General features: G+C 48.1%; 1 protein-coding gene and 1 long non-coding RNA gene across 2 annotated transcripts; one reads left to right on the plus strand and one right to left on the minus strand.

Moving 5' to 3' along the window:
• Positions 1-162: 162 nt before the first annotated feature.
• LPCAT4 (lysophosphatidylcholine acyltransferase 4) lies at positions 163-25,590 on the plus strand. Its single transcript, XM_030187257.1, has 14 exons — positions 163-460; positions 10,593-10,735; positions 11,552-11,769; positions 12,369-12,481; positions 12,882-12,942; positions 13,441-13,499; positions 14,307-14,341; positions 14,771-14,825; positions 15,216-15,298; positions 15,396-15,521; positions 16,292-16,433; positions 21,584-21,682; positions 21,778-21,937; positions 22,828-25,590. Exons 1-14 carry the CDS (start codon positions 287-289, stop codon positions 23,046-23,048), a joined length of 1,689 nt encoding a protein of 562 aa, XP_030043117.1. The 5' UTR covers positions 163-286; the 3' UTR covers positions 23,049-25,590.
• Positions 11,962-27,103, minus strand: LOC115457702. Its single transcript, XR_003939992.1, has 3 exons — positions 26,541-27,103; positions 12,372-12,378; positions 11,962-11,972 (listed from the first exon to the last, which is right to left on the minus strand). It is a non-coding gene; the product is annotated as an uncharacterized LOC115457702 (long non-coding RNA).
• Positions 27,104-27,199: the final 96 nt, after the last annotated feature.

Here is a 27,199-nt window from a genome sequence, read left to right on the forward strand (position 1 = left end):
TTAAGGTAGTCCAAGAAAAAGGTACCAGCTTATCTTGGTTTCTTTCTATTTATTAGTGCTCCATACAGTGGCTGCTGGCTGCCCTGGTACTCCAGGCTGTCAGCAGGGCGGACCCAGCTCGGCGTCCTGCTCCTCCCTAGGCTTCTCCCCCCCGCCCTGGGGCCGGGCCACACACACTCAGGCAGGGCCTGGCTGGCTGGATCCAGGCTGCCTCTTCTGTTGCCTTTCCCCCTTCTTTCCCCAAGAGACAGCAAAGGAAAGCGCCATTGCTTAGCGAGGCGAGAGGATGCCAGGGTCAGACATAATGAAGAGAAGGGGAGAGAGGGGAGAGAGGGGGCCGAAGGAGGAGGAAGAGGAGGATGAAGATGGGGAGGAGGAGGAGGAGGAGGAAGACGTGGGCCCCCCACCCAACCCGTTTATTCATGAGGTGCATCTGAGGGGAGCTTGGCAGCACATGAAGGTGAGGAGGAGAGGGGAGGGGAGGGGAGGGGGCAGCCTGTAGCCAGGAAACTACTGGACCTGAATTAGAAGCCGCTTCGGGCTCGGATTTGAAAAAGGCACAGCATCAAATCTAAAATGTCCCTAAGTAGTTCCTGTATGTCTGGTTATTAACCCTGCTTTTCCCCTCCTGCCTCTCTCCCCCCTCCCCTTGATTTCCCGTAGCTCTGGTTATTGCCCCTGCTTTTCCCCTCTTGCCCCTCTCTCCCCCCCCCCTTTGGCAGTTCCCGTAGCTCTGGTTATTGCCCCTGCTTTTCCCCTCTTGCCCCTCTCTCTCCCCCCTTGATTTCCCGTATCTCTGGTTATTGCCCCTGCTTTTCCCCTCTTGCCCCTCTCTCTCCCCCCTTGATTTCCCGTAGCTCTGGTTATTGCCCCTGCTTTTCCCCTCTTGCCCCTCTCTCTCCCCCCCCCCCCCCCCTTGGCAGTTCCCGTATCTCTGGTTATTGCCCCTGCTTTTCCCCTCTTGCCCCTCTCTCTCCCCCCTTGATTTCCCCTAGCTCTGGTTATTGCCCCTGCTTTTCCTCTCCTGCCCCTCTCTCCCCTCAGCCCTTCCTGTACCTCAGGTTCCTGCCCCCGCTTTCCCCCCACATCCCTCCTTGCTAGCTGTCTTGCCGGCTCCCTCAGGTTTCTTTCCATCCTTCACATGGTTAAACATCTCAGACCCTCCTTGCTTTTCCCCTCACTCATAAGTGCCTTCTGGACCCCTCCTCTCTTCCCTCTGAGGTGCTGCTCTGCCTTCAGGATCTCAGCTGTTGCCTGCTTGTAACCTGATTGGTGCTGGTTCCACTCAGCCCAGGAGGGAGGCACCAGTCCAGAGTCAGAGGCAGAGCTCCAGAAATTGAAGCCTGACTGTGTTTCTCTCCCCCCCCCCCCCCCCCCCCACCTCTATCTCAGCTTGTCACTCAGCACAGCCTATGTAGAAGAAGTCCCAGGCCAGTGAGGTTATCTCCTCTGTTGTTTATACTTGTTTTTACATTTTTCATTTTGTATTTTTTTGTTGTTGTTGTTGTTTATAATATTTTATTATGGTATCTGTTGCGTGAGCTGCTCTTGATTTTAGATCAGCAGCCTGTGTAAGTAACTTCTAAATAAATAAATAATTCATTCCCATCCCTTCTGTCTTCACTGATTCACAGGGTGCAGAAAACGTAGGCCATCCACTTTCATTGTATCACATGGAGCGGAAAATACAAACCACCGTTCCCATGTTTTCAGATCCATTCTATTTGTCTGTATCTCACACCTTTGGTGCTTATATGCTTTCTATTTCTCTTATATCACACGGTGCAGGGAATGTTATCATGCTCTTTCTGTGATTTTTGTTATCAGGGTGAACAGGGTGCAGAGCAAATTTTTTTATTTTATTTTATAGCATTTATACCCCGCTCTTTCCCGCTCGATAGCAGGTTCAGTGTGGCTTACAATGTATTTATTTATTGCATTTGTATCCCACATTTTCCCACCTATTTGCGGGCTCAGGGTGGCTTACAATACATTGTGAATGATGGAAATACAATTTGTTACAGTGCGATTATGGGATACATTGTGAGGAGTTTTGGGAAGACAAAGTCAAAGTCGAAACATCATTTGGGGAATAGAACAGTGGAATGTAACAATGGGGAAATGATAAGGCAATAGAACAACAGCAAGAGAGCATAGGGTACAATAATTTTTTTATCTGTGGGTAGAGTTTTAAGTGTGGTGAAAATACGGGGGAAGAGAATTCTGAAGAGAGTGTATTGGTGCATTTTTATTAGTGTGTATGGTCTTCATGTGTTTTGATCCTTGCAGTAAATTTTCTCAAAGAGATGAGTTTTCAAAAGTTTGCGGAAGTCGGTTAATTCGTAGATTGTCCTCAGGTTCCGTGGCAGTGTATTCCAGAGTTGCGTGCTCATATAAGAGAAGGTTGATGCGTGCAGTACTTTGTATTTTATGCCTTTGCACTTAGGGAAGTGGAGATTGAGGAAAGTTCGGGATGATCTTTTAGCGTTTCTGGGTGGTAGGTCTATTAAATCAGACATGTATGCAGGGGCTTAACCGTGAATGATTTTGTGGACTAAGGTGCATACTTTAAAAGTGATACGTTCCTTGAGTGGGAGCCAGTGTAATTTCTCACGTAAGGGTTTTGCACTTTCGTATTTTGGTTTTCCGAAGATGAGTCTGGCTGCTCTATTCTGGGCTGTTTGAAGTTTCCTCAGTATTTGCTCTTTGCAGCCTGCGTATAGTGAGTTGTCAGTAATCCAGATGACTGAGTACGAGTGATTGCACTAGGCTGTGAAAGACGGATCTTGGGAAGAATGGTCTTATTCTTTTCAGTTTCCACATGGAGTAGAACATCTTTTTGGTTGTGTTGTTCGCATGAGTCTCAAGTGTTAGGTATGTATGGGTACAAAGTGTCATAAAGATAATACAATTGTATTGCGAAGGACAAGATGAAGAGAGATGGGGGGAGGGTTGAGGCATGTTTAAGGTTAGAGGTGTGGATTTTGATCGTGAATTAGGTTGGGTCGTTTGGATAGGCTTGTTTGAAGAGGTATGTTTTCAGCAGCTTTCTGAAGTGTGGATGTTCGTTTGTCGTTCGGATGAATCTTGGAATGGCGTTCCAAAGTTGACTGCCTATAACGGAGAAGTTGGATGCGTAGTAGGTTTTGTATTTGAGACCTTTGCAATCAGGCAGGTGAAGATTGAGATATGGTCGAGAGGATTTGGACCCGTTCCTGGCTGGAAGGTCGATTAGATTGGTCATGTAACTTGGAGATTCTCCGTGGAGGATCTTGTGGATCAGTGTGTGGGCTTTGAAGTTTATCCGTTCCTTGATGGGGAGCCAGTGGAGTTTGGGTATTTGTTGAATTCCTGACTGAAGTTCTGTACATGCACCCTGGAGAACAGGTCTGCGTATTTTGCGTCTTTCTGTTACGATCAACCTTCCTTCCGAAGCGTGTGGGAGTCCTCTACCGTGTTCCTAGCAGTGTTGCAGTTTCAATTCTGAGGAGCGGACGGTTCTGCAAGGGTCCCAGAGGACCTACCTGCCTGCCCCTTGCGACTGAAACCATGATACGGTTACAGCACCCACTACGGTAGGCTGGGCCACTGCAAGGATATTTGGTATTCTAGGCAAACTTTCAATCCTGTGCCTCTGTGCCCAGATCTGGCCCCTCTTGCATCCTGCCAGCTCGGCTGGGTTCCCCCCCCCCAGAGGCCCTAACCCAGCACGTCCCTCGGCTGGTCGGCTCTGTGGTTAACAGGGGGAGAAGGATGCTTAGAGGGGGCATTTTTGATACGACGGCTAAATCCGGTTTTGAACGCTTTTGCGGAAAAGTCAAGTGGCGGACGTAGCGATTTTCGAACCAGAAAACGTCTGTCCTTTTATTTTGAAAATGGCCATTTTCCTAGGTGTTTTGTACTCAGTGTGTTTTTCTTTTGTGGCCATTATCGGAAAAAAAAAAAAAGATGTCCAAGGGAAAATTTTACAAAAACAAGCCATTGGGATGTATGGGAGGGAGGGGGGGGGGGGGCAGCATTCTTAGTAGACTGGCCACACAGACATCCCAGCAGAGCAGCGGGTAACCCTAGGGGGCGCTGCAGGGGCTTCACATATAAGGTTCACTCCCAGGTACACATCTCACCATTACCCCTCTATATTGTATGCTGAGCCCCTCCAAAACCCACCAAAAACCTACTCTACCCAACTGCACACCACTGCAATATGCCTGCAGTTGTCACCCATATGTGGGTACGTTGGGTTTTTGGTGGGTTTTGGTGGGGGATGAACGAGTGTAACAGTTAAATTGGGATAGGGGCCTGGGTCCCCTTCTGTACAGTGCACTGTACAGACCTCTAGGTACCTCCAGGGAGCTGCTTGCGGCTCTAATAAGACCGGCCATAACATCTGATACTGCCATAGAGGTGTTTCACATCTTTGGTGGGAGGGGGGAGGGGGTCAGTGACCCAGTGGCGTAGCCACGGGTGGGCCGGGGCCCACCCACTTAGGGCTCAGGCCCATCCAACAGTAGCACATGGTAATGAAAATGCTGCTCTCCACAATACTGGCACCTTCGCATGCTCAGTTTTCAGCGTGGAGACTGGAGAGAAGCATTTTCCCACCAGCTGAGATATTTTTTTGGTGTGGTGGTGGGGGAGAGAACATTTGGTGCCCACCCGCTTCTTGCCTAGGCCCACCCAAAATCTTGACCACTGGGGGAGTAAGGTGGGATCATGCATTAATCCCTCCAGTGGTCATTTAGGGAAGCTTTTTGCGACTTAGTCGTGATTGAAACAGGTCTAGACCCAAACGTCTAACTTTTAGCCTTGGATGTTTTTGCTTTGTTCCAATACAGCAGAAAAATTACCAAGTTTTGCCATACTGGGAAAGACCAAAGGTCCATCAAGCCCAGCATCCTGTTTCCAACAGTGGTCAATCTAGGTCACAAATACCCGGCAAGATCCCAAAAAAGTACAAAACATTTTGTACTGCTTATCCCAGAAATAGTGGATTTCCCCCAAGTCCATTCAATAACGATCTATGGACTTTTCCTTTAGGAAGCCGTCCAAACCCTTTTTAAACTCCGCTAAGCTAACCGCCTTTACCACATTCTGTGGCAATGAATTCCAAAGTTCACAGCTGTCAGTGGTAATAACATTTTGGCATTGTGAATCTCAGAAGAGCACCTTATCTCTACTGTACATTAGAATGCTGATAGTGATTTCAGGAACCCGGGATCCACAGGCTGTGTGCGTTTTCCCACCTCGCCCTCAGGGATATTACCAGAAGACAGAGTGTTCCTACTGCCAAGAGCTTACGTGCCGAAGGGTTTTGCTTCTCCTGGGCCTATAGGCTAAACTTTCTATAGACTAGTTCTGGAGTCTGATTATTTCTATCTGGGCAGAAAATGGACTTTTCCTCCAGGAACTTGTCCAAACCTTTTTTTAAACCCAGCTACACTAACCGCCGTTACCACATCCTTTGGCAAAGAGATCCAGAGCTTAACAATTCGTTGGGTGAAAAAAATATTATCTGTACTGTAAATCAACCTACCAATAATTTACAGCCCCGGCACAAGCAGGCACTGACCGATATCCTACTTCCAGGAGAAGGATACAGTCACATTTTCTGTTTCAAGATTTGGATTTATCGCCCACCTTTTTCAGCAGTAGCTCAAGGCCAGTTGCATCCAGGCACACTGGGTATTTTTCCCTGTCCCAAGAAGCCTCACAGTCTAGGTGCTGATCGCATGTAATAACCTTGCCTAAGAGCTATTTGGTAAACATTAGTTCACAGTTTCCTAACACATGTAAGGTAAAAAAAAAAAAAAATGTTCCCCAATCAAATAACCAAACAGTGCAGCTCTGGTGCACGCGGAAATGTACACAAACACACAGGAAGCACAAGATGAAGCTTGAATATGGTAGATTTAAAACAAATAGGAGAAAGGTTTTCTTTACTCAGCGTGCAGTTGGACTCTGGAACTCGCCTTCTGTCTCGCTGCACCCTACGCCTGGAATAAACTTCCTGAGCCCCTACATCTTGCCCCATCCTTGGCCACCTTTAAATCTAGACTGAAAGCCCACCTCTTTAACATTGCTTTTGACTTGTAACCACTGGCCTCCACCTACCCTCCTCTCCTCCTTCCTGTACACATTAATTGATTTGATTTGCTTGCTTTATTTTTGTCTATTACATTGTAAGCTCTTTGAGCAGGGACTGTCTTTCTTCTATGTTTGTGCAGCGCTGCGTACGCCTTGTAGCGCTATAGAAATGCTAAATAGTAGTAGTAGTAGTAGTAGTAGTAGTCTCTTGTAACCAGAGCTAATATTGTGATGTCATAATGCCTCAGGCCACCAATAAGAGCCAACCTCATCAGTGATGTCACAATGGCTTGATTGTCCTATACTTGGCTCACTTTTATTACATAGCTCTTTGAACAGGGACTGTCTTTCTTCTATGTTTGTGCAGCGCTGCGTACGCCTTGTAGCGCTATAGAAATGCTAAATAGTAGTAGTAGTAGTTGCCGGAGAATGTAGTGGCAGCGGCTGGCCTTACGGAGTTTAAGGGGGGTTTGGACAGATTCCTGGAGGAAAAGTCCATGGAACATTATTCAAATTTTTTTTTTTGGGGGGGGGGGGGGGGGGTTGCCAGGTTCTTGAAGCCTGGATTGGCCGCTGTCGGAGACAGGATGCTGGGCTTGATGGAGCCTTGGTCTTTTCCCAGTATGGCGGTGCTTATGTGCTAAGCACGCACGTGTGAGTCTGCACTGGCACCGGCTATATTTCGCACACGCAAAAAAAACTGTGTGTCAGCACTCAGAGTTGCATGTGTTGGAATATTGTTCTGTCAGAAAATCTGCAGCTGCGCCGTAGGGTTTTTAACAACTGTATACTGTGTGCAGAAATATTTTAGTATTGTGTTTAAAAAATGGCAGCAATCCAGCACATGAATCTGTTCCAGCCCCTCCCCTCGCCCAGCATCTCATTCCTGTATTTTGTTTTTTTTAAACCATTCCTTTCATCCAAGCTAGAAGTTGCAGGTCCTCTGTTCTTGTAACTTGAAAAAGCAGGCATGAAATTCTCACTAACGTTGACCACAGAAGAATGAGCTAACCTTTTACTGTACGTCAGACCTGGCATTAAAGCTCCGGTGTTAGAGTACAGACTGAGGTCCATCAATCCCAACATCCTGTTTCCAACAGTGACCAATCCAGGTCACAAGTAGCTGGCAAGAGATCCCCAAAACAGTACAATACATTTTATGCTGCTTATCCCAGAAATAAGCAGTGGATTTTCCCCAAGGCCAACAAAGCCTTTTTTAAACCCTGCTACGCTAACCACTTTTATTACATTCTCTGGCAACGAATTCCAGATTTAGTTTCACGTTACGTGAAGAAACATTTTGTCTGATTTGTATTAAATTTACTACTTTGTATGTTCATCACATGCCCCCTAGTCCTAGTATTTTTGGAAAGAGTAAACAAGTGATTCACATCTACCCTTTCCACTCCACTCATTATTTTGTAGACCTCTATCATATCTCCCCTCGGCCGTCTTTTCTCCAAGCTGTGCTTATTGCTTATTGTTTATGAAGGACTTTTATACTGCCTATTCTGGCAAAGGGGTTGAGGCGGTTTACAAATATAAAATCTAAATTAATATAAAAGAATGAACGTCAGTAAATGGATAGGAAAGAGACCAACATTCATTCATTTAAGTATTTATGTACTGCTTAGACCTAAGCGGTTTACAGTTTCATTTTACAGGTACTGGGTCTGTCCCTGGTGGGCTCACGGTCTAAGTAGTACATTGCACTATTAAATTGGAGTGGAGGAGAGGTCTAGTGATTAGTGCAGCGGACTTTAATCCTGGGGAACTGGGTTTGATTCCCATTGCAGCTCCTTGTGACTCTGGGCAAGTCACTTAACCCTCCATTGCTCCTGGTACAAAATAAGTACCTGAATATATGTAAACCACTTTGAACGTAGTTGCAAAAACCTCAGAAAGGCAGTATATCAAGTCCCATTTCCCTTTCCCCCTTTCCCTTATGACATCACAATATCAGAAGTGAGCCAAATATCAGGCAATCAAGCCATTGTGACATCACTGATGAGGTTGGCTCTTATTGGTGGACTGAGTGGAGGAGTAGCCTAGTGGTTAGTGCAGTGGACTTTGATCCTGGGGAACTGAGTTCCATTCCCACTGCAGCTCCTTGTGACTTTGGGCAAGTCACTTAACCAGGGGCATAGCTATGGATGGGCCCAGGCCCACCCAGTTTTGTCTCAGGCCTATCCTCACCTTCTCCCACCCCCACCGTGGCGCTGCCTCCTCTCCTGCACTTCACGGTCTCCGTCTCCCACCCCTGCGGCAGCGCTCTATCAGCGCTGCCTGCCTGACAGCTGACAGATGCGGCGCGACGTCCTCCTGCTCCGGGGCCTTCCCTCTGCCGCGTTGATTCAACTTCCTGTTTACGCAGGGCGGATTGCACGCGGCAGAGGGAAGGTCCCGGAGCAGGACGTCGTCGCGCCGCGTCTGTCAGCTGTCAGGCAGGCAGCGCCAATAGAGCGCTGCTGCAGGGGTGGGAGACGGAGACCATGAAGTGCAGGAGAGGAGGCAGCGCCACGGTGGGGGTGGGAGAAGGTGAGTGGAGGCAGCGCCGATAACTTTAAATGTGCTGGACAGACGCGTGCGCGTTTGTGTGTGTGTGTGGGGGGGGGGGGGGGTTGTAGTGCCTACCCATCCAACCCGCTGGCCCACCCAAAAATTGTCTTCTGGCTACGCCACTGCACTTAACCCTCCATTGCCCCAGCTACAAATAAGTACCTGTATATATTATGTAAACCGCTTTGAACGTAGTTGCAAAAACCTCAGAGAAGCGGTATATCAAGTCCCATTTCCCCCTTTCCCTTATGACATCACAATATAAGTATCGGGCAATCAAGCCATTGTGACATCACTGATGAGGTTGGCTCTTATTGGTGGAATGAGTGGAGGAGTAGCCTAGTGGTTAGTGCAGTGGACTTTGATCCTGGGGAACTGGGTTCAATTCCCACTGCAGCTCCTTGTGACTCTGGGCAAGTCACTTAACCCTCCATTGCCCCTGGTACAAAATAAGTACCTGAATATATGTAAACCACTTTGATTGTAACCACAGAAAGGCAGTGTTTCAATTCCTTTTCCTTTATGTATTTATTTGTTACATTTGTATCCCAAATTTTCCCACCTATTTGCAGGCTCAATGTGGCTTACGCCAATACCGTTATGAACAAATACAGAGCAATGTTTTGGTAGAGTTAAGTTCATGTTTGACAGACACATTAGGGAATCGTAAGGAGGAAGAGTTAAGTTATGTCCAGTATGAGCTTTGGTTTCGTTGTGTTGCTGGGTTAAGGCATTTAAGTTGGATCGTTAGGGTATGCCTTTTCGAACAGGTTAGTTTTCAGTCATTTCCGGAAGTTTAGGTGGTCATGTGTTGTTTTCATGGCGCTTGGTAATGCGTTCCATAGTTGTGTGCTTATATAGGAGAAGCTGGATGCATAGGTTGATTTGCATTTGAAGCCTTTACTACAACGGAGGGCTAAGTGACTTGCCCAGGGTCACAAAGAGCCGCAGAGGGAACTGAACCTGGTTTCCTAGGATCTCAACCGGCTGCTGACCATCAGGCAGCAGTGGGTATTGAACCCGGGTCTGATCATTTGCTCTGTGCCATAGAGAGTCACTTCCTGTAGCAGGACTCTGCTGTTTCTTTTCTTTTGGGGGGGGGGTTCCTTTTTCACTACACTTGTATTTTTAATGTAGTTATATACATTTTTACCCTTTTTTTATATAGAAGGTGTTTAAGCCCTTTCTTCAGCTGTAAACTCAATAATAATGATTTATATGGTGCCGACAATCATAAATACAGCTGTCTGTGCTGTGTTCATGCTTTACTTGTATTCAGGTGACACCTGCATGATGAAGATCTGCTCTGCAGCTGTCAATGCTGTATTCATGCTTTACATGTATTCAGGTGGCACCTGCATAAAGAAGATCTGCTCTGCAGCTGTCAGTGCTGTATTCATGCTTTACTTGTATTCAGGTGACACCTGCATAATGAAGATCTGCTCTGCAGCTGTAATGATCTGCTCTGCAGCTGTCAGTGCTGTATTCATGCTTTACTTGTATTTAGGTGACACCTGCATAATGAAGATAATGATCTGCTCTGCAGCTGTCACTGCTGTGTTCATGCTTTACTTGCACCCGCAGGGAGCTTTGCTGAAGATCCACTCTGCAGCTGTTTATGCCTTATTCATGCCTGCATGGAGCTCTGTTTTTCAGTTGTTTGTGCTGTATTTTATGCTTTCTGTGAATCGATAAGACTCTCATTTGAGGAGGATTGAGGGTGATGACAATCAGCAAAGCAACACCCCTGTTTACATTTGATCCCTAATGTCAGGAGCAGCTGAGCAGGAAGAGCTTTGAAACACCTTATAAAGTATTTCTTCAGAAATTAACCACCCACGGCAGTGCGTTCCCCGTCACAGTGTAGTCTGATACTTGTAATTCGTCATATTGGAAGAATATTAATTGTGTATGGTGGTTTTTTTTTTTTCTTTCTTTCTCCACCTCAGTTTTACCTCCTGGGGGTGCTGCTCTTCCCCCTGCGTTTCCTCCTCACCACCTTCTTTCTGTTCCTCATGTGGCCCTTCGCCGTCCTACGCGTGGTCGGCCTAACGGAGGAAGAGCTGCGACAGCCAATCAGGCACCGGAGGAGGTGAGCATGAGTGAGACAGAGAAAGAGACTCAAAGGTTTAGCATTAATCCCATGGCGCAGGGACCAGGTCCAGCACGTCTGTTCCCCAGGCTTGGCCTAACCTGCGCCTCAGGAGAACACATGAGACAGTTATGCACCAGGAGAGACAGTGAGGCAGACAGTTGTTAATTGGTAGGAGGGAGGGGGAGGCAGACAGTCACAATGGGGGAAGTGAAAGACCCTCACTTACCCTGGGGGAGGGGGCAGGGAGGGAAGAAAGTTACCATGTGAGGAGAGAGACAGGCACTCACCAAGCAGAGAAGAAAAAGCAGAGACAGACACCAAGGGATGTGGTGGGGGGGGGGGGGGGGGGAGACACAGTCACTTGTCATGTCAATGGACAGAGGGATAGTCACTTGTTCTCGGGAGGGGAAGAGAGACAATTGCGATGGGAGAAGGGAGAGAGTCCTTCGCTACTGGGGGTAAGGGGGAAGAAAATGAGTAACTATCCCTCGCCATTGATTGGGGGGGGGGGGTGACGGGGGAGAAAGTGATATGGCAGGGCTGCCGAGAGGGGAGGGCAGAATTCCCCAGACCCAGGCCTCCAAGTAGGGCCTGGTGCTGGGGTCTCTTTCTCTCTCGTGTTCCTGACAGCAGTGGCGATTTGGGGGGAGCTGCGGCACTGCCCCAGGCCTTCTTCAGTCTCTTGGCGACCCTGGGGGGGGGTGGAGAGAGGTGCAATCATTCACCACCTTAGGGAGGATTTCAGCCAGTCACCAGCTGTTGGAGGATGCAGACGAGCCAGTTACATCCATGTCTTGTCCTTCTTCACCACAGGTTTTTCCACCATGCAATTCGTTTCCTCAGTCGCTGCATGTTCTTTGTCACGGGCTTCTACCGAATAAAGATCAAGGGTCGGATGGCATCGAGCCTAGAGGCCCCCATCCTGCTGGCTGCCCCCCACTCCACCTTCTTCGATACCCTGGTCGTGGTGCCCTGCGACCTTCCCTCTGTGGTGTCTCGTGTGGAGAACCTCAGCATTCCCGTCATCGGAGGTGAGAAGATCTGGACACGTGCGACATCGCTTCCTGGGGCCCCCCCAGGCCATATTTCTCAGCCAATTCTAGGTCTTAGATTGCAATTCTAGAACATACACGTGCAGCGTACTGTCACTTTTCGCGGGAACTTGTCCAAACCTTTTATAAACCCAGATAACGCTAACCGCTGTCACCACCTCCTCCGGCAACGAGTTCCAGAGCTTAACTATTCGTTGAGTGAAAAAATATTTCCTCCTATTTGTTTTCAAAGTATTTCCATGCAATTTCATTCAGTGTCTCCTGGTCTTTGTACTTTTTGAATGAGTGAAAAAAGTACAAAGACACTTGCAAAAGTTAACATGATAAGAAATGTCTAGAATAATAAGTTTGTCACTGTGAATTTAGAGAAGTCACTCTGGATCATGATAATGACGGAGAGTGTTAACTCATAGTAAGATAACAGATGATGGCAGATAAAAAGTGAAATGGCCCACTAAGATGTTTAGGGCTGCAACTTCCTTTCCGTGCCATTCTGTTTAGGGTTGTAATTACTCACCATTTAAGGAGGGATATTTGTGACCTGCTCTTCTCTTTTCGTCCTCTCCCTTCTAATACAGCACTGCTCCGCTTTAACCAGTCCATTCTGGTATCGCGGCACGATCCGACATCCCGGAAGAAGGTGGTGGAGGAGGTGAAAAGGAGGGCCACATTCAGGGGGGAGTGGCCACAGGTGAGCTCGTCCACCATTGTACATCTTAACTACTGCCCTAGGCTACCAGCCGGGCACTGTAGCTTAACTAATACTAGGGGTTTCCATTTGTTAGTGTCCCTTAAATCAGTTTAGCGTGTGCTAAAAATTCCGTATAAAAATGAAGGAGTAAAATTAACTGAACCCCCCCCCCCCCCCCCAGAAATCAGGAAAAATGTATGAAAAATATTAAAACTAACCAAATTTCTGTTGCCTGTGCATAGCCCTAGCTAATAGTTAAAATTTAAGAAATGTGCCAAAATCCTTATCGCGTGTCTCTTTCTGTCCCTTGCAAAGTTTCATTGCTTCTTTCTAGTTCTCCCACCCCTCACTTTGCCCCTCTCCTTACCGACCTTTTTTTTTTCTATTTCTTGTGTCACAGCTCCTCTTTTATCCAGAGGGTACCACGGCCAATGGGAAGGTCCTGCTTAAATTTAAACCAGGTACAATAGTCGGGGCACCACAACAGCACTCTCTGAGTGATTGTGTAACAGCATATTGACTCTCTCTGTCTGTGTCAGCATTGTCTCTAGACCTCACACCCACATACACTCACACACATGTGTAGTTGTGTAGAAGCAGTGTCTGTGGAGGTTGGAGGGGGGGTTTGTCACTGGAGCAGGTAGAGGTCACCACCAAGTCTTACTTGCTCCCAGAATGCCTTGCTTTTCAAGAGGCTCCCCATCTCACCTGCTCCCAGAATGCCTTGCTTTTTAAGAGGTTCCCCATCTCACTTGCTCCCAGAATGCCTTGCTTTTCAAGAGGCTCCCCATCTCACCTGCTCCCAGAATGCCTTGCTTTTTAAGAGGTTCCCCATCTCACTTGCTCCCAGAATGCCTTGCTTTTCAAGAGGCTCCCCATCTCACCTGCTCCCATAACGTCCTGTTTTCCAGAGTACAGCCTCTCTCACCTACTATTCTGTACTTATTGGTTTACTGTAGGTGCCTTCATTGCTGGGGTCCCAGTACAACCCATCCTGATCAGATATCCCAACAAACTGGTGAGTGGTACCTTATCGGCGCTAGTGATGTCATCATTGTGTTGCCTTTTCTGCTCTCTCCTGTTGGTGTCTTCCTTCAGTTTCCAGTGACTATGCATAATGGAGCTGCTGGAATCCTGGTGATGTCATCATAATGAAACGCTCTGAATCGTTCCCAGTGATGATGTCATCCTGAGTCTGTCTTAACCAGTCCTAAATTGTTCCATTGGAACACTGTTGGATTCCTAATGACGCCATCCTCATGAAACTTCCATATACCTAGCGATGACATCATGGTTGTATGATGTTTTCATTGACAGTGGTGTCATCAAACAAAGACATCTGTGCTTTTGGTGATGTCATCACAGTGAGACTTTCACACTGCCTGAGGGGTAGCCATGGGGGAAATTCCTCTACTTGGTCTATTTTCCCAAGTAAAACAGGAACTACAAGTCCCATAGATGGCTTGATGTCAACTAAAACCCTAAGCCTGGGGTTAGTTGACATCATTTCAGAAATGGCCCCAAGCCATATAGTTACCTGAATGAAAGATTTTTTAACTGGTATTATAACAGAAATGTCAGCGCTGTCTGTCAGAGTGTTTTTTAGGTTGTGATTTTTAGGGAACTGGGGTGGGAGAGAGGGAGATCAGAGTGCATAACGGGTGCAATGAAATGACTTTTGCATGTCTAATAAGACATGGGGGTGGGGTCAGCCTGCATGGAGTAGCAGTTACAGCCCTAAGTACTTTATTAGACAGAGTAGATGGGCCATGCTGGTCTTTATCTGCTGCTTTCATTGACTATGTTAATCTTGTATCTTTTGCAGCCTGCAACCACCTGGACATGGAAAGGAAATGGAGTGTAAGTCTGTCTGTCTGTCTGTCTTTCCTGAGGGAAACACTCAGAGCTAACAGAAGCAGGGATGTTCTCTTCCATGAAGTACAGAGAATATCAAAGATGTTTTAGTAACTCTCTCATCTGTAATGCTTCGGACCATCTCTGGAGCAGGGGCAGCCATATTGGGCCTTAGCATGTTGAAATTACATCACAGGTGCACACACGGACCATGAACCAATCAGATCCCAGTGTGTTTGTGATGCAATGGGTGACATCATTTTCTATTACACACATACACTCGCTCCCTGGGCTAAGATGGCCGCCCTATGCGAGATGAGGCATGGAAACGTCAAAAGCAATCAATAATGTGTAATAAACTGAAAGATGAAATTATTGAGTGGGGTGGAGAGGTTGGTTGTTAACTGTTTATTTCCTTTTATAATCGTTAAATAGTTTTAAAGTCCTGTGGCTCAGCATGTCTCAGCTGTACCTCAGTGTAGAGGTCGAGGTAAGCATGAGATCTCTCTTCTTCCATCCTTCAACCCTTGTCCCAAATTTCTGAAACTGTTAAAATAATTGAATAATAATATCTTTTGTCTGCAATTTCTGGGTCCAGACTATGGAATGATATTCCTATCGATTTGAGGTGAATTCAGTGCTATTCTTCTTTTAAGAAACATTTGAAGGGCTCGTATTTTCAAAAATGTTTTGGTATTTAAGAATATTGCAGATTTTCTATAGGGGGGGGAGGGTATTATCTAAGCAGATTTCATCTATTGTAATTTTTATCTCTGTTTTAGTCATTTATGTGTATTGTTATGGTCTTGTTATGTTGTAGTTTACGTATAATTTTGTTGGTGAGTTGTGTCCTCAAATAAAGTGATTTTTCTCTCTCCAGTTCCTGCCAGTGTACCACCCCAATGAGGCAGAGAAGGCAGATCCAACACTGTATGCAAGCGGGGTGCAGCGAGTAATGGCAGGGTGAGTGAATGAGGGAGGAAAGAGGTCAAAGGGCCATGTAGAAGGGAGGGGAGGGTTCTTGGTGCCAGGCATACACTGTGCTGTTTTTTGTTTTTAGGGCACTGGGGATTCCAGCCACAGACTATGAACTCATTGGCGACATGCCTGTCAGCCCCATCGGGCAGCTGAAAGTTGCTCTAGAACTGGGACTTTGGGAGCTGGGCAAAATCCTGAAGAGAGCCAGGTGAGGTGTCAGCTCCTGCCTTGTGATCTAGGACCGATCTGTTTATCTCCCTGTGCCTCAGTTCTAATGTGACCCTGGGAGAGTCACTGTACCTCCCTGTGCCTAATCCCTGGCTCTGTCACTGATTCACTGTGTGTCCATGTTATCCCCCTATGTCTCAGTTCTAATCCCTGGCTCTGTCTCCCTGCTCTTCAGTTCTAGTCACTGTCTCTCTGTGTGTCATCCTGGGGGAGTCACTACCCTCCAGTGCATCAGTTCTAATCCCCAGCTCTGTCACTGACTCTCTGTATGTCCCTGGGGGAGTCCCGTTGTCCCCCTGTATCTCAGTTCTAATCCCTGGCTCTGTCACTGTTTCTCCTTGCGTCAACCTGGTGGAGTCACTTTATCTCCCTGTGTCTCAGCTGTAATCCCGGCTCTATGTGACCCTGAGAGAGTCACTTTCGCTCTAATCCCAGCTCTATCAATTCACATTTTGTATATGACCCTGGGGGAGTCGCATTTTCTCCTTGTATCTAAATTCTAATCCCTGGCTCTGTCACTGACTCTGTGTGTAATCCTGGTGGAGTCACTTTATCACCCTGGGTCTCAGTTCTAATCCCCGGCTCTGTTATTGTCTCTCTGTGTGTGACCCTGGAGGAGTCACTTTCATATCTGTAACATTATTTCCTGGTGGATGAGTCTGGCCAGGACATTGGCGGGTGGAGATTAAAAGGGAGCAAAGGGGCAGAGAAAGTTGATCAGATTTCTTTGGTGTCTTGGCAATGGTGTAGGTGCCTTCCCATGAAGGCAGAGAGCTGTGGGGGACCCTGCATGGAGGAGTCAGACCGGAGGCTTTCCCAGGAAGAGTTTGCAGACCGGCTGAATCTGACAGACTCCGTCACCACCTCCAAGGCGTTCAGCTACTTCCAGAAGGTAGGAAGGGGTCCGTGCACCCCCTTGCCCTCTGCCTTGTTAATGTTTCTGTTCCCAGGGGTGAGGCAGATAACCCTACTTTTGCCCTTTCTCTAGCATCTGTCCCTCTGGGGGAGCGAGAGGTGGGTGGGTGACACTCCCCTTTCTCTTTTCCCCTCCTGTCCTTTCACTTCCTTTGCTGCTCGTACTCTCCTCTTGCCCCCAGTCCTCCCCTTCCCTCCCTTCTGTGTCTTCTCTCTCACTCCCTTCTCTCCTCGTCCCCCTGACACTTCCATCTCCTCCCACCTCGATCCTCCAGTCTTGGAACAGGGTGCAACTGCACACACAATCCCAGCACTGCATCACTGAAAGACGGGGGCGTAGCTACGGGGGGCCTGGGCTCCCCCCAAATTTCCTCCAGGCCCCTAAGCCTTGTCCGACGCCGCAAGAGAGAGCAGGGCAGGACAACGCTGCGGTGCCAGAGACCGACGCTGGAGAAGGCTTCAGCTGGTGGGGGTTGGAGACCCCCACCAGCCAGGGCATTTGCTCCAGCTTGGGGGGGTGGCAGCGGGGCAGCAGACCAAAATGCCCCCCCCCCCCCCACACACACACACACACATCTCGGGCTCTGGCTCCCTCCTACCGCAAGGTCTGGCTATGCTCCTGCTGAGAGCACATACACGGATCTTGCAATTCCAGAGCAAGGTACATCCGCACATGCACACCCTGGTCCTGTGCTCCTGGAGATGAACACACTCCCCAGTCCTTTTATCTGCAAGAGCTTGGAGCATCTCCTCACCCGGTAAGGTGTAAGCCAGGGCTGAGCTGTGATAATGGGATTAAAAGCGCTTGGGTGGATTCCTGTTTGGCAGGTTCAGCGATTTTTGAGCTGCAAAGGGTAGTGACTGTTCCCGGCCCTGTCACGTTCACACTCGGTTCCAGAAGCTTTTTCCCATTTTCCCAGCAGAAGGAAGCTGGATAGGGCAGGGTAGAAGGGGAAAGGCCATTGAGATTGAGGCTGGGTCATTGAAAACAATAAAAAGCTACACACTTCTTTCGTACACGCATAAGACATCTGGTGATGATAAAAAAGTTTGAAAAGAAAAAAGCACACTGCTTTCATACACGCAGTTAATGCGTGTGTGAAAGACTTCTGTAGCATACGCAGAGCAGGCCACACTTTGGCTGTTCTGCTCATGCCCGGGTGACGGATTGGCTTCCCCCCCTGCCGAGCTGCTTGCAAATGCTCGCTGTTTTTGCGAGCAGCTCATTTGCGTACCGATTGTTTTGAACATCCTTTGCTATTTCCAACTGGGTAATTTTTACCCAGGTGGTTAATAGCGATCAATGCTTTACCGGGACTTTGATGCATCCTGCCCCCAGTCTCCTGGCTGAAATCCCCAAGGGAGCCACAGGAGGGAGAGAAGGAGGCAGGATGAAGCTGGGAAGGGAGGGGAGAGGGGAAAGCCAGAAAAACTTGCTGCTCTGATGGCCAAATCTGATCTGAGGACAGGAAGAGCCCGGAGGACAAGAATTGCTCCAAGGGCTGGGGACCCTCTGCCTTTGTCCCGTGCCTAGGTGCAGAGCAACTGAAATTCCCTAGCAGATGAAAGTTGAAGATCGTAAACATAAATACAATGCAAGGTTCATGTTGAAACCAGTTTAAGGTGAGACTGCACCTCTTACCCATCTAGAAACTTTAAATGCTAATCATAAAACTTTACAGGAAAAAGAAAGTCACCTGAACACCAATAAAAATAAGCAGCAGAGAGTTTGCCTCAATCTTAAACTATTCTATTCTGGCCCAGGAAAGTTTGTGACGAATAAAATAATTGACATGGATACTGGGGCTTCAAAAATTTGTGGTTAAGCATTTATTTTAATGCAGCCAAAGTATTACTAGTATTTATCATTTCCGTAGCAGGTATTTTTTCTGTCCTTAGTGGGATCATAATCTAAGGTGTTCTTTTGTACCTGGGGCAATGGAGGGTTAAGTAACTTGCCCAGGGTCACAAGGAGCTGCAGTGGGAATCAAACCCAGGTCCCCAGCTCAGTCCAGTGACATTAGGTTACTCACTGGTCTTCCGCTCAGCCATCTCTCTCCTCTCCAGTCTGTCCAAAATTCTGCGGCACGACTTATTTTCCGCCAAAATCGTTTTACCCACACTAGCCCACTCCTCAAGTCACTTCACTGGCTCCCTGTCCTCTTCCGCATACAGTTCAAACTTTTCTCTTACTGACCTTTAAATGCATCCATTCTGCAGCCCCCCATTACCTCTCTACTCTCATCTCTCCCTACATTCCTCCCCGTAAACTCCGCTCGCTGAACAAATCTCTCTTGTCGTCCCCCTTCTCCTCCACTGCTAATTCCAGGCTTCGTTCCTTTCCCTCGTGGCGTTTTATACCTGGAATGGACTTCCTGAGCCTGTACGCCTAGCTCCATCTCTACCTGTTTTCAAATCTGTGCTGAAAACCCACCTTTTCACCACTGCTTTTGGCTCCTAACCACTACTAAATTCCCCTATCCTTGTTCCTTCTCACCCAGTACTTCCCTCGCCCTTAATTGTCTTGTCTGTCTGTATTTTTAGGATGTAAGCTCTATGGAGCAGGGACTGTCTCTCTGTGTCAGGTGTTCAGCGCTGCTTGCGTCTGGTAGCGCTATACAAATGTTAATAATAATAAAGGAAGTTAACTGTGATCTATAACAGGATCTGAATACCGTTTCACTGTGTATACAGAATCAGTAGGGGATAGAGTGGAGTTTACATAGCGTGATAGATGGTTATTTATTTATAACCAAGGCAGATTGCAAGCAAAAATTCATAAACTAACACATAAACATAACAATACTAAAAATACCAAACATAAAAATCTTAAAAACACAGGGCTACCAAAGATGAATTAAAAACATTGGGGCCCTTTTACTAAGGCGGGCTGAAAAATGGCTTGCGGTAGTGTAGGCGCGGGTTTTGGGTGCGCGCCGATCCATTTTTTTAGCGCGCCTGTAAAAAAAGGCCCTTTTTTTTTTGGCCGAAAATGGACGTGCGGGCAAAATCAAACTTGCCGCGCGTCTATTTGGGGTCTGAGACCTTACCGCCAGCCATTGACCTAGCGGTAAAGACTCACGCGGTAACCGGGCGGTGATGACCTACGCGCGCCGGAAAATAAAAAGATATTTTTCAGACGCGCCTATTGGACGCACGCCAAAATTAAAATTACTGCAAGAGCCACCCGGTAGTCGGGCAGTAACTCCATTTTGGCGCACGTTGGGCACGCGTAGACGCTTACGCGGCTTAGTAAAAGTTCAGAGTACTGTAGTTATTTATTACAGTGGCGTAGCCACAGGTGGGCCTGGGTGGGCAGGGACCCCCACCCACTTAGGGCTCAGGCCCACCCAACAGTAGCACACGTTTAGTGGTAGCTGGTGGGATCCCAAGCTCGACCAGCTGAAGACGTCTTCCTGATGGTAACGAAAACGCTACTCTCCATGATACTGGCACCTGCGCATGTTCAGTTTTCAGCGCATGCCTGCTGCAGACTGCCAAGGTGTGGAAAGATCCCACCAGCTGAGATATTTTTTGGGTGGTGGTTGGGAGGGGGGGAGAACAATTGGTGCCCACCCAGTTCTTCCTTTGCCCCACCCAAAATCTGTTCTCTGGCTACGCCCCTGATTTATTATTTATGTAGATTTTGCTCACACTTTTTTCAGTAGTAGCTCAAGGTGAGTTACATTCAGGTACTCTGGATATTTCTCTGTCCCAGGAGGGCTAACAATCTAAGTTGGTACCTGAGGCAATGGAGGGTTAAGTGACTTACTACTACTACTACTACTATTTAGCATTTCTATAGCGCTACAAGGCGTACGCAGCGCTGCACAAACATAGAAGAAAGACAATCCCTGCTCAAAGAGCTTACAATCTAATAGACAAAAAATAAAGTAATCAAATCAATTAATGTGTACAGGAAGGAGGAGAGGAGGGTAGGTGGAGGCGAGTGGTTACGAGTCAAAAGCAATGTTAAAGAGGTGGGCTTTCAGTCTAGATTTAAAGGTGGCCAAGGATGAGGCAAGACGTAGGGGCTCAGGAAGTTTATTCCAGGCGTAGGGTGCAGCGAGACAGAAGGCGCAAAGTCTGGAGTTGGCAATAGTGGAGAAGGGAACAGATAAGAAGGATTTATCCATGGAGCGGAGTGCACGGGAAGGGGTGTAGGGAAGGACGAGTGTGGAGAGATACTGAGGAGCAGCAGAGTGAGTACATTTATAGGTTAGTAGAAGAAGTTTGAACAGGATGCGAAAACGGATAGGGAGCCAGTGAAGCGACTTGAGGAGAGGGGTAGTATGAGTAAAGCGACCCTGGCGGAAGATGAGACGGGCAGCAGAGTTTTGAACCGACTGGAGAGGGGAGAGGTGACTAAGTGGGAGGCCAGCAAGAAGCAGATTGCAGTAGTCTAAAGGAGAGGTGAAAAGGGTGTGGATGAGGGTTTTGGTAGAGTGCTCTAACCACTAGGCCACTCCACTTGTTGTTAAAACATAAAAGTTAGGTCCAGGGTATGAGGACTGTTAGAGCTAAGTATGTATCAGTGGTAATTTGGGAAATGGCTTTTTGCTGGAAATATGATCTCTGGAATGGGAATGACCAAGATTATATAGTTTGATGACATCCAGAGCTCATCCTTGACATGTTGGCATTTGACTGCCAAATTATTTAAGATCCTCAATGCTGAGTGGAGTTGAATGAGTACATGTGAAATGCTTGTTTACTGTTTCTCAAAATACAAGGACTTGGGGGAACACAGTGAAACCACTAAGTAGTAATTTTTAAACAAATTGGAGATATTTTTTTTTTCTTCACTCAGCATGTAATTAAGCTCTGGAATTTGTTGGCAGAGAATGTGGTCAAAGGAGTTAGCTTAGCAGGATTTAAAAAAAGGTTTGGACAAGTTCCTAAAAGGATAGTCCATTAGCCATTATTAAGATGGACTTGGGAAAAGCCATTGCTTATTTCTAGGATAAGCAGCGTGAAATCTGTTTTACTCTTTTGGGATCTTGTCAGATACTCGGACCTGGATTGGCTACTGTAGGAAACAGGATATTGAGCTTGATGGACCGTCAGTCTGTCCCAGTATGGCAATGTTTATGTTCTTATGTATTATTCTCTGTCTCTTGGGATTAGGACGCTCGTGGCTGTGTTGATCTCCACGAGGTTATCCTGGTGTTGGCTGCTCTTGATGCAGTGAGGAGTGCTAAGGATGTAGCCGAGCTGGCCTTCAAGGTATTCCACGTCTCTGTGTCTGTCAGTCTGTCCGTCTCTCTCCTGCTAGTCTGTGTCCCCTCTCCTTCACAAGCTGTTCACCTCTTCTCCTCTAGCTCTTTGCCGAAACACAGCAGGGAGATGAGAACGGACCGCATTTATACGAAGAGGGATTCACCACCATCCTTCGCTGCCTTCTGGGGACGCCTTGCTTGGAAAGCTCGAAGGTGTTTGCTGAGATCTGCGAAGGAATGAGCGCTGTGGGATTATCAAAAGGTGGGAATCTTCTACCACTCGACACCCATCCACCAGCCTCTTCTGTTGCTCCCCAAACTTTGCTACTTTCAACAAGAGCAAGGAGTGGAGGAGTGGCCTAGTGGTTAGGGTGGTGGACTTTGGTCCTGAGGAACTGAGTTTGATTCCCACTTCAGGCACAGGCAGCTCCTTGTGACTCTGGGCAAGTCACTTAACCCTCCATTGCCCCATGTAAGCCGCATTGAGCCTGCCATGAGTGGGAAAGCGCAGGGTACAAATGTAACAAAAATAAAATAGATACTATTGGAGATTCTACGTGGAATGTTGCTACTATTGGAGATTCTACATGGAATATTTGAGATTCTACATGGAATGTTGCTACTATTGGAGATTCTGCATGGAATGTTGCTATTCCACTACCAACATTCCACATAGAAGGCTGCGCAGGCTTCTGTTTCTGTGAGTCTGACGTCCTGCACGTACGTGCAGGACGTCAGACTCACAGAAGCAGAACCCTGCGCGGCCACATTGGTGATCTACAAGGGCCGACTTCTACATGGAATGTTGCTAGTGGAATAGCACCATTCCATGTAGAATCTCAAATAGTAGCAACAGTGGAGGAGTGGCCTAGTGGTTAGGGTGGTGGACTTTGGTCCTGGGGAACTGAGGAACTGAGTTCGATTCCCACTTCAGGCACAGGCAGCTCCTTGTGACTCTGGGCAAGTCACTTAACCCTCCATTGCCTACTGCATTGAGCCTGCCATGAGTGGGAAAGCGCGGGGTACAAATGAAACAAACAAGGTGTCTTCCTGCAGGACTACAGGTCCCAGGTTGCACTGGGGTAGCACGAACCTTTAGCAATGCCTCGTTTCCCCATCTCATGCCTATCCTTCTCTCTCTCCACCTTGCAGATGGGTTCCTAGACTTCTCCCTGCACCACCCCTGCTACCGCCAGCTCTTCTGTTACTACCTACGGCCCCCGGCGAGGGCCAAGAAGCGTCACCGCCACTCCCAGAGACCAGAGCTTCCCACTGCTGCTACTGCTTCTTCCGCTCTCTGGCCGAACGGGACCTGCACCCAAACCTCTAACTTGGAGAATGGGCGCAGGCCTGGACACCAAAAAGCAAGCTGAGCCCGTGTCGCTATGACGGGGAGAAAAATAATTAACGTAACGGCGGAACTCTCCTGGGGATTGTGACACCGCCGCTGTCGCCAGCATCTACCCTCCTGCACCCCTCCGACTCAGGGCTTCAAACATACACGCTGACTCCGGATCTTAAAATCACATTGTGGAGCATTCACCTCTTTTTTTTTTAAAGACACTTTACTGATAATATTATTTTCTTTTCTTTTATAACGAAAGTGATATAACTTATATACATCTATCTATCTATTTTTAAACTGATTTGCATTTTTGCCTGCCACTGAATTCTACATATCTGGAGAATGGCTCCAATGTAGGTTTTATTTGTGAGGGTAGTTGTGGGGGGGGGGGGGGGGGGGGGGAGCAATGCTTTTTTTTTTAACCTTTTGCGTGGGTCAATCTGTTTCTAATTGATTTTCCGTTGTGGCAGAGAGAAATTTTTTTACGTGAGAAAACTGAGGAATTCCTGCAGTTTTCTGTCAGATTTGCAATCTTCTCCCCAGCTCCACCTTTCATAAAATGTTCAAACACACCTGGACTAGGGCAGGTTTCACCACTGACCAACTTTTCACGAGGAAGGGAGATCAGTATAAATAGATATATATAATATATATATATAGATATAGATTCATTGCACTCGGCTTTTGAGACTAGAATGTGAATTTCCCAGAACCATAAATGATAAAGATTTTGGGGGCAGGGCGGGATTCCTTTTCACGATCTTTAAATCATATCATCCACCCTCAAGAAGCAAAAATGGAGACACGGAGGCGACTTTCTAGATTTGCTTTTTTTAAATTGTCGTTCATATTCCCCTTTGAACTCCCTGGACTCATCTGAAAAACAGTGGAAGAAAGACGGAGCGAAATCCTCTGGGTGGCTTTGAAAACTCTCGCCCACCTTCCTGGCGGGGAGGAAGGATATTATGCCAGAATTTCACCATGTCGTGCACTTCCCATTTAGCGAAGGAGACGGACAGGATGCCGCTCTTAGGATGCCATGGGTTTGACACTTCATCATGCAGAAGCCCTTATCCCGCGAAACTCTTGCCCAGGGGCACCCTCTTATGATAAAAGGCCTGGTGTACACCGCCTGCCAGTGTATGAACTGCTCACAGAGACGGGATGGGAAGAGGAAAGCTTTGGGGACTAAGGTTCTCCTCTCCTTCTCTGCTTGCCGCACCCTTTTTCAAAATGGCTAATCATAATGGCTCTGCAACAAGTACTCTTATGTCATAAGAGGGACCCTTGCATATATATGTTGATAGTATCAAGAATGCTGGCTTTTAGTAAGAGTATCGTGTTTGCTGCTGCTGAAAGTTCCTCTGTAAGAATGACTCCTTTGTATGTGTATCTACCCTGTGATGCCCAGCTGCAAACTTGCATGATTCACATTGCTTTATTCACGGCAACGTAGCAATGGAAGAGGAATTTCAGGGTGTGGTGTTGCTGTTTTTTTAAAGTTTTCCCCAATGCTAACAGCCTCAAAGCAGAGATCACTCTTATACAGGGGTATCTGCCACTAGAAGGGGCCTTGAATCACATGTACAGAATGTTTGTACGTATTGGGAAGCTCGCCAGGTGCGCTTGGCCTGGATTGGCCGCTGTCGTAGACAGGATGCTGGGCTCGATGGACCCTTGGTCTTTCCCCAGTGTGGCATTACTTATGTACTTATGTACAGCATGGAACACATCCTGAGCTTCCTCTTCCATTAGCGTTCTGCAGTAACAGAGTGAAAAAAAGAACTTGGATCCTGACAAGCTGTGCAAATCTGAGCTGGGAGTGTCAGTGCAATGACTTACACATGGGCAACAACCAACGAGCTTGTTCTTCCAAGGGGACTTTTCTCATCAGAAAGAATGGAAAGCATTTCTGATTTGAATATTGTGCATTGCCAGTCCCTTCTGCTTAAATCCGAACCACGCTTTAGGGTTGCCAACTAGATCCAGATCCGCCTGACAGGTTCGATCCAGTCCTGGGCTTATCCCACGGCATGCAGGGATTTGTAACCTTGCTTTTCTTAGGGAATTCAGTGGGGGAATCAGAACCACGTCCCTGCATGCAATGGGGTAAGCCCAGATCAACCCTGTCAGACGAACCTGGATCTTGTTAGCAACCCTACGCTGTTGTGATTAAAGGGGAAGTTTTTAAAATGAATTTAATCCATCTTAGGCAAGTATATCCTTGGCCAAGACACTGAGGAGGTTTGAAAGGTTTCTGGATTCCTGTAATTTCTTTGTATTGGATAAAGAACAGAACTGCCAAGTTACCCGTTCGAGGATGGAGACTTTTTTGGTAGGTCCTGGTTTTAAACTTACATCCCAAAGTAGTGTATTTGTAGTCAATGATTCTATCCATTGAAATCAATGCTGCAGGTCCCACAATGGACAGAAATCCAGGGCTGGCCAAGAAGTCTCCCTCTTGGGATGGGTAACTTGGCTGGGAGGTGTAATGAGATAGGGGTGGAGGGGAAAGGGTGTGCATTTGTCTGCAGGGTCTTGAAATTTGTCTGTTTTCAATTAATTAATAAGCCTTCTCAGCAGGGGCGTATCTGCGTGGGGCCTCAGGGGCCTGGGCCCCCGCAGATTTTGCCCTGGCCCCCCTACCGCCATCAACCCTCCCCCGTGCCCGTTCTTACTTTTGCTGGCGGGGGACCCCAACCCCCGCCAGCCGAGGTCTGCTTCCACCTGCCGCTGCCTTCAAAACTTCTTCTTCAGCCGGCGGGGGACCCCAAACCCCCGCCAGCCGCCCCGCGCTGTTTAAAATTCATCTTCGGCCTCCGTGGCCGTGCTGCTGGGATAGGCGGCGCTGTTGAAATCCACTTCGGAGTCTGACGTCGCAGCACGTACAACGTACAACGACGTCAGACTCCGAAGTGGATTTCAACAGCGCCGCCTATCCCAGCAGCACGGCCACGGAGGCCGAAGATGAATTTTAAACAGCGCGGGGCGGCTGGCGGGGGTTTGGGGTCCCCCGCCGGCTGAAGAAGAAGGTTTGAAGGCAGCGGCAGGTGGAAGCAGACCTCGGCTGGCGGGGGTTGGGGTCCCCCGCCAGCAAAAGTAAGAACGGCAGCGGGGGAGGGTTGGCGGCGGGAGGGGGGTGGAGAGACTAAGTCATTGGTGGCGGTGGGGGCTCGGCGGCGGCGGCGGCGGCGGCGGCGGGGGGGGGCGCTAAAATGTGCCCCCTCCCTCTGGCTCTGGCCCCCCCTACCGCCGGAGTCCAGATACGCCCCTGCTTCTCAGACTCCAGCGCCCAGGTGGCACATGGGGCTGGTGACTTTAAAAAAAAAAAAATTACTGTTCAAAGGTCTTAAAAGGATCCCCAGTGTCCTCCACCTCCAATTTCCAATGAACGTCTAATGTTCATTCACCACCCCTCCCCCAAGAGAACTACAGGTCTCAGAATGCACTGGAATGGGGAGAGGGGGGTGGAGCTAACTGCTGTGGCACGGGAGAAGGGAGGAGCCAACTGAAGGACCACAATCCTACCTGCCCAATAACCTGGGTTATTGCGAGAGGAGGGCATTATGGGAGCAGTAGTTCTGTGGGTCTCAAGATGTGCTGTATGGAGATAATTGTAACCAGCTCAGCCAGTCACTTTGCAACAGGCTCACAGCAAGGAGGCTTCAGATCCTCAGGGACTGAGTCTGGCTTGAATTTATCTTGTGAGATCAGTTCTTATGAAGTAAAGGAACATAGAACTACAAGTCCAGAATGCACTGGGAGGGGGACTACAAAGTCTGGTTCATCCGGGCTCTAAGGATGGGGAGTGCAGTAGTAAGCCTTTTTCCTAAGCAGCAGGGGCATAGCCAGACTTCGATGGGAGAGGGGTCCAGAGCTCGAGGTTAGGGGGCACATTTTAGCCCCCTCGGCGCCGCCACCCCTCCCCCGTCCCTTCCGACCCCCCTCCCCCCACCACCGCCAGCGAAGTCCCCTTTAGCGCCGGTCTCCGATTCCGGCGCATTTGCTGATCTGAATTCTGTTTCTGTGAGTCTTGAGGAACGTGCAGGACGTCAGGACTCAAAGAAACAGAATCCAGATCAGCAACACGCCGGAGACCGGCGCTGAAGAGGACTTCGGCTGGTGGGGGTTGCCGCCAACCCTCCCCCGCCAGCAAAGGCACCTGACGACGGTGGCGGG

This window comes from Microcaecilia unicolor, chromosome 14, assembly GCF_901765095.1.
Source record: "Microcaecilia unicolor chromosome 14, aMicUni1.1, whole genome shotgun sequence".
In the NCBI taxonomy this organism is placed as follows: domain Eukaryota; kingdom Metazoa; phylum Chordata; class Amphibia; order Gymnophiona; family Siphonopidae; genus Microcaecilia; species Microcaecilia unicolor.

Coding starts and splice junctions, on each gene's coding strand:
- LPCAT4 (XM_030187257.1), top strand. CDS start 287: ATGCCAGGGTCAGACATAATGAAGAGAAGGGGAGAGAGGGGAGAGAGG. Junction 11,770..12,368: donor CAGCATTCCCGTCATCGGAG/GTGAGAAGATCT, acceptor CTTCTAATACAG/CACTGCTCCGCTTTAACCAG. Junction 15,299..15,395: donor GTGCAGCGAGTAATGGCAGG/GTGAGTGAATGA, acceptor TTTTGTTTTTAG/GGCACTGGGGATTCCAGCCA.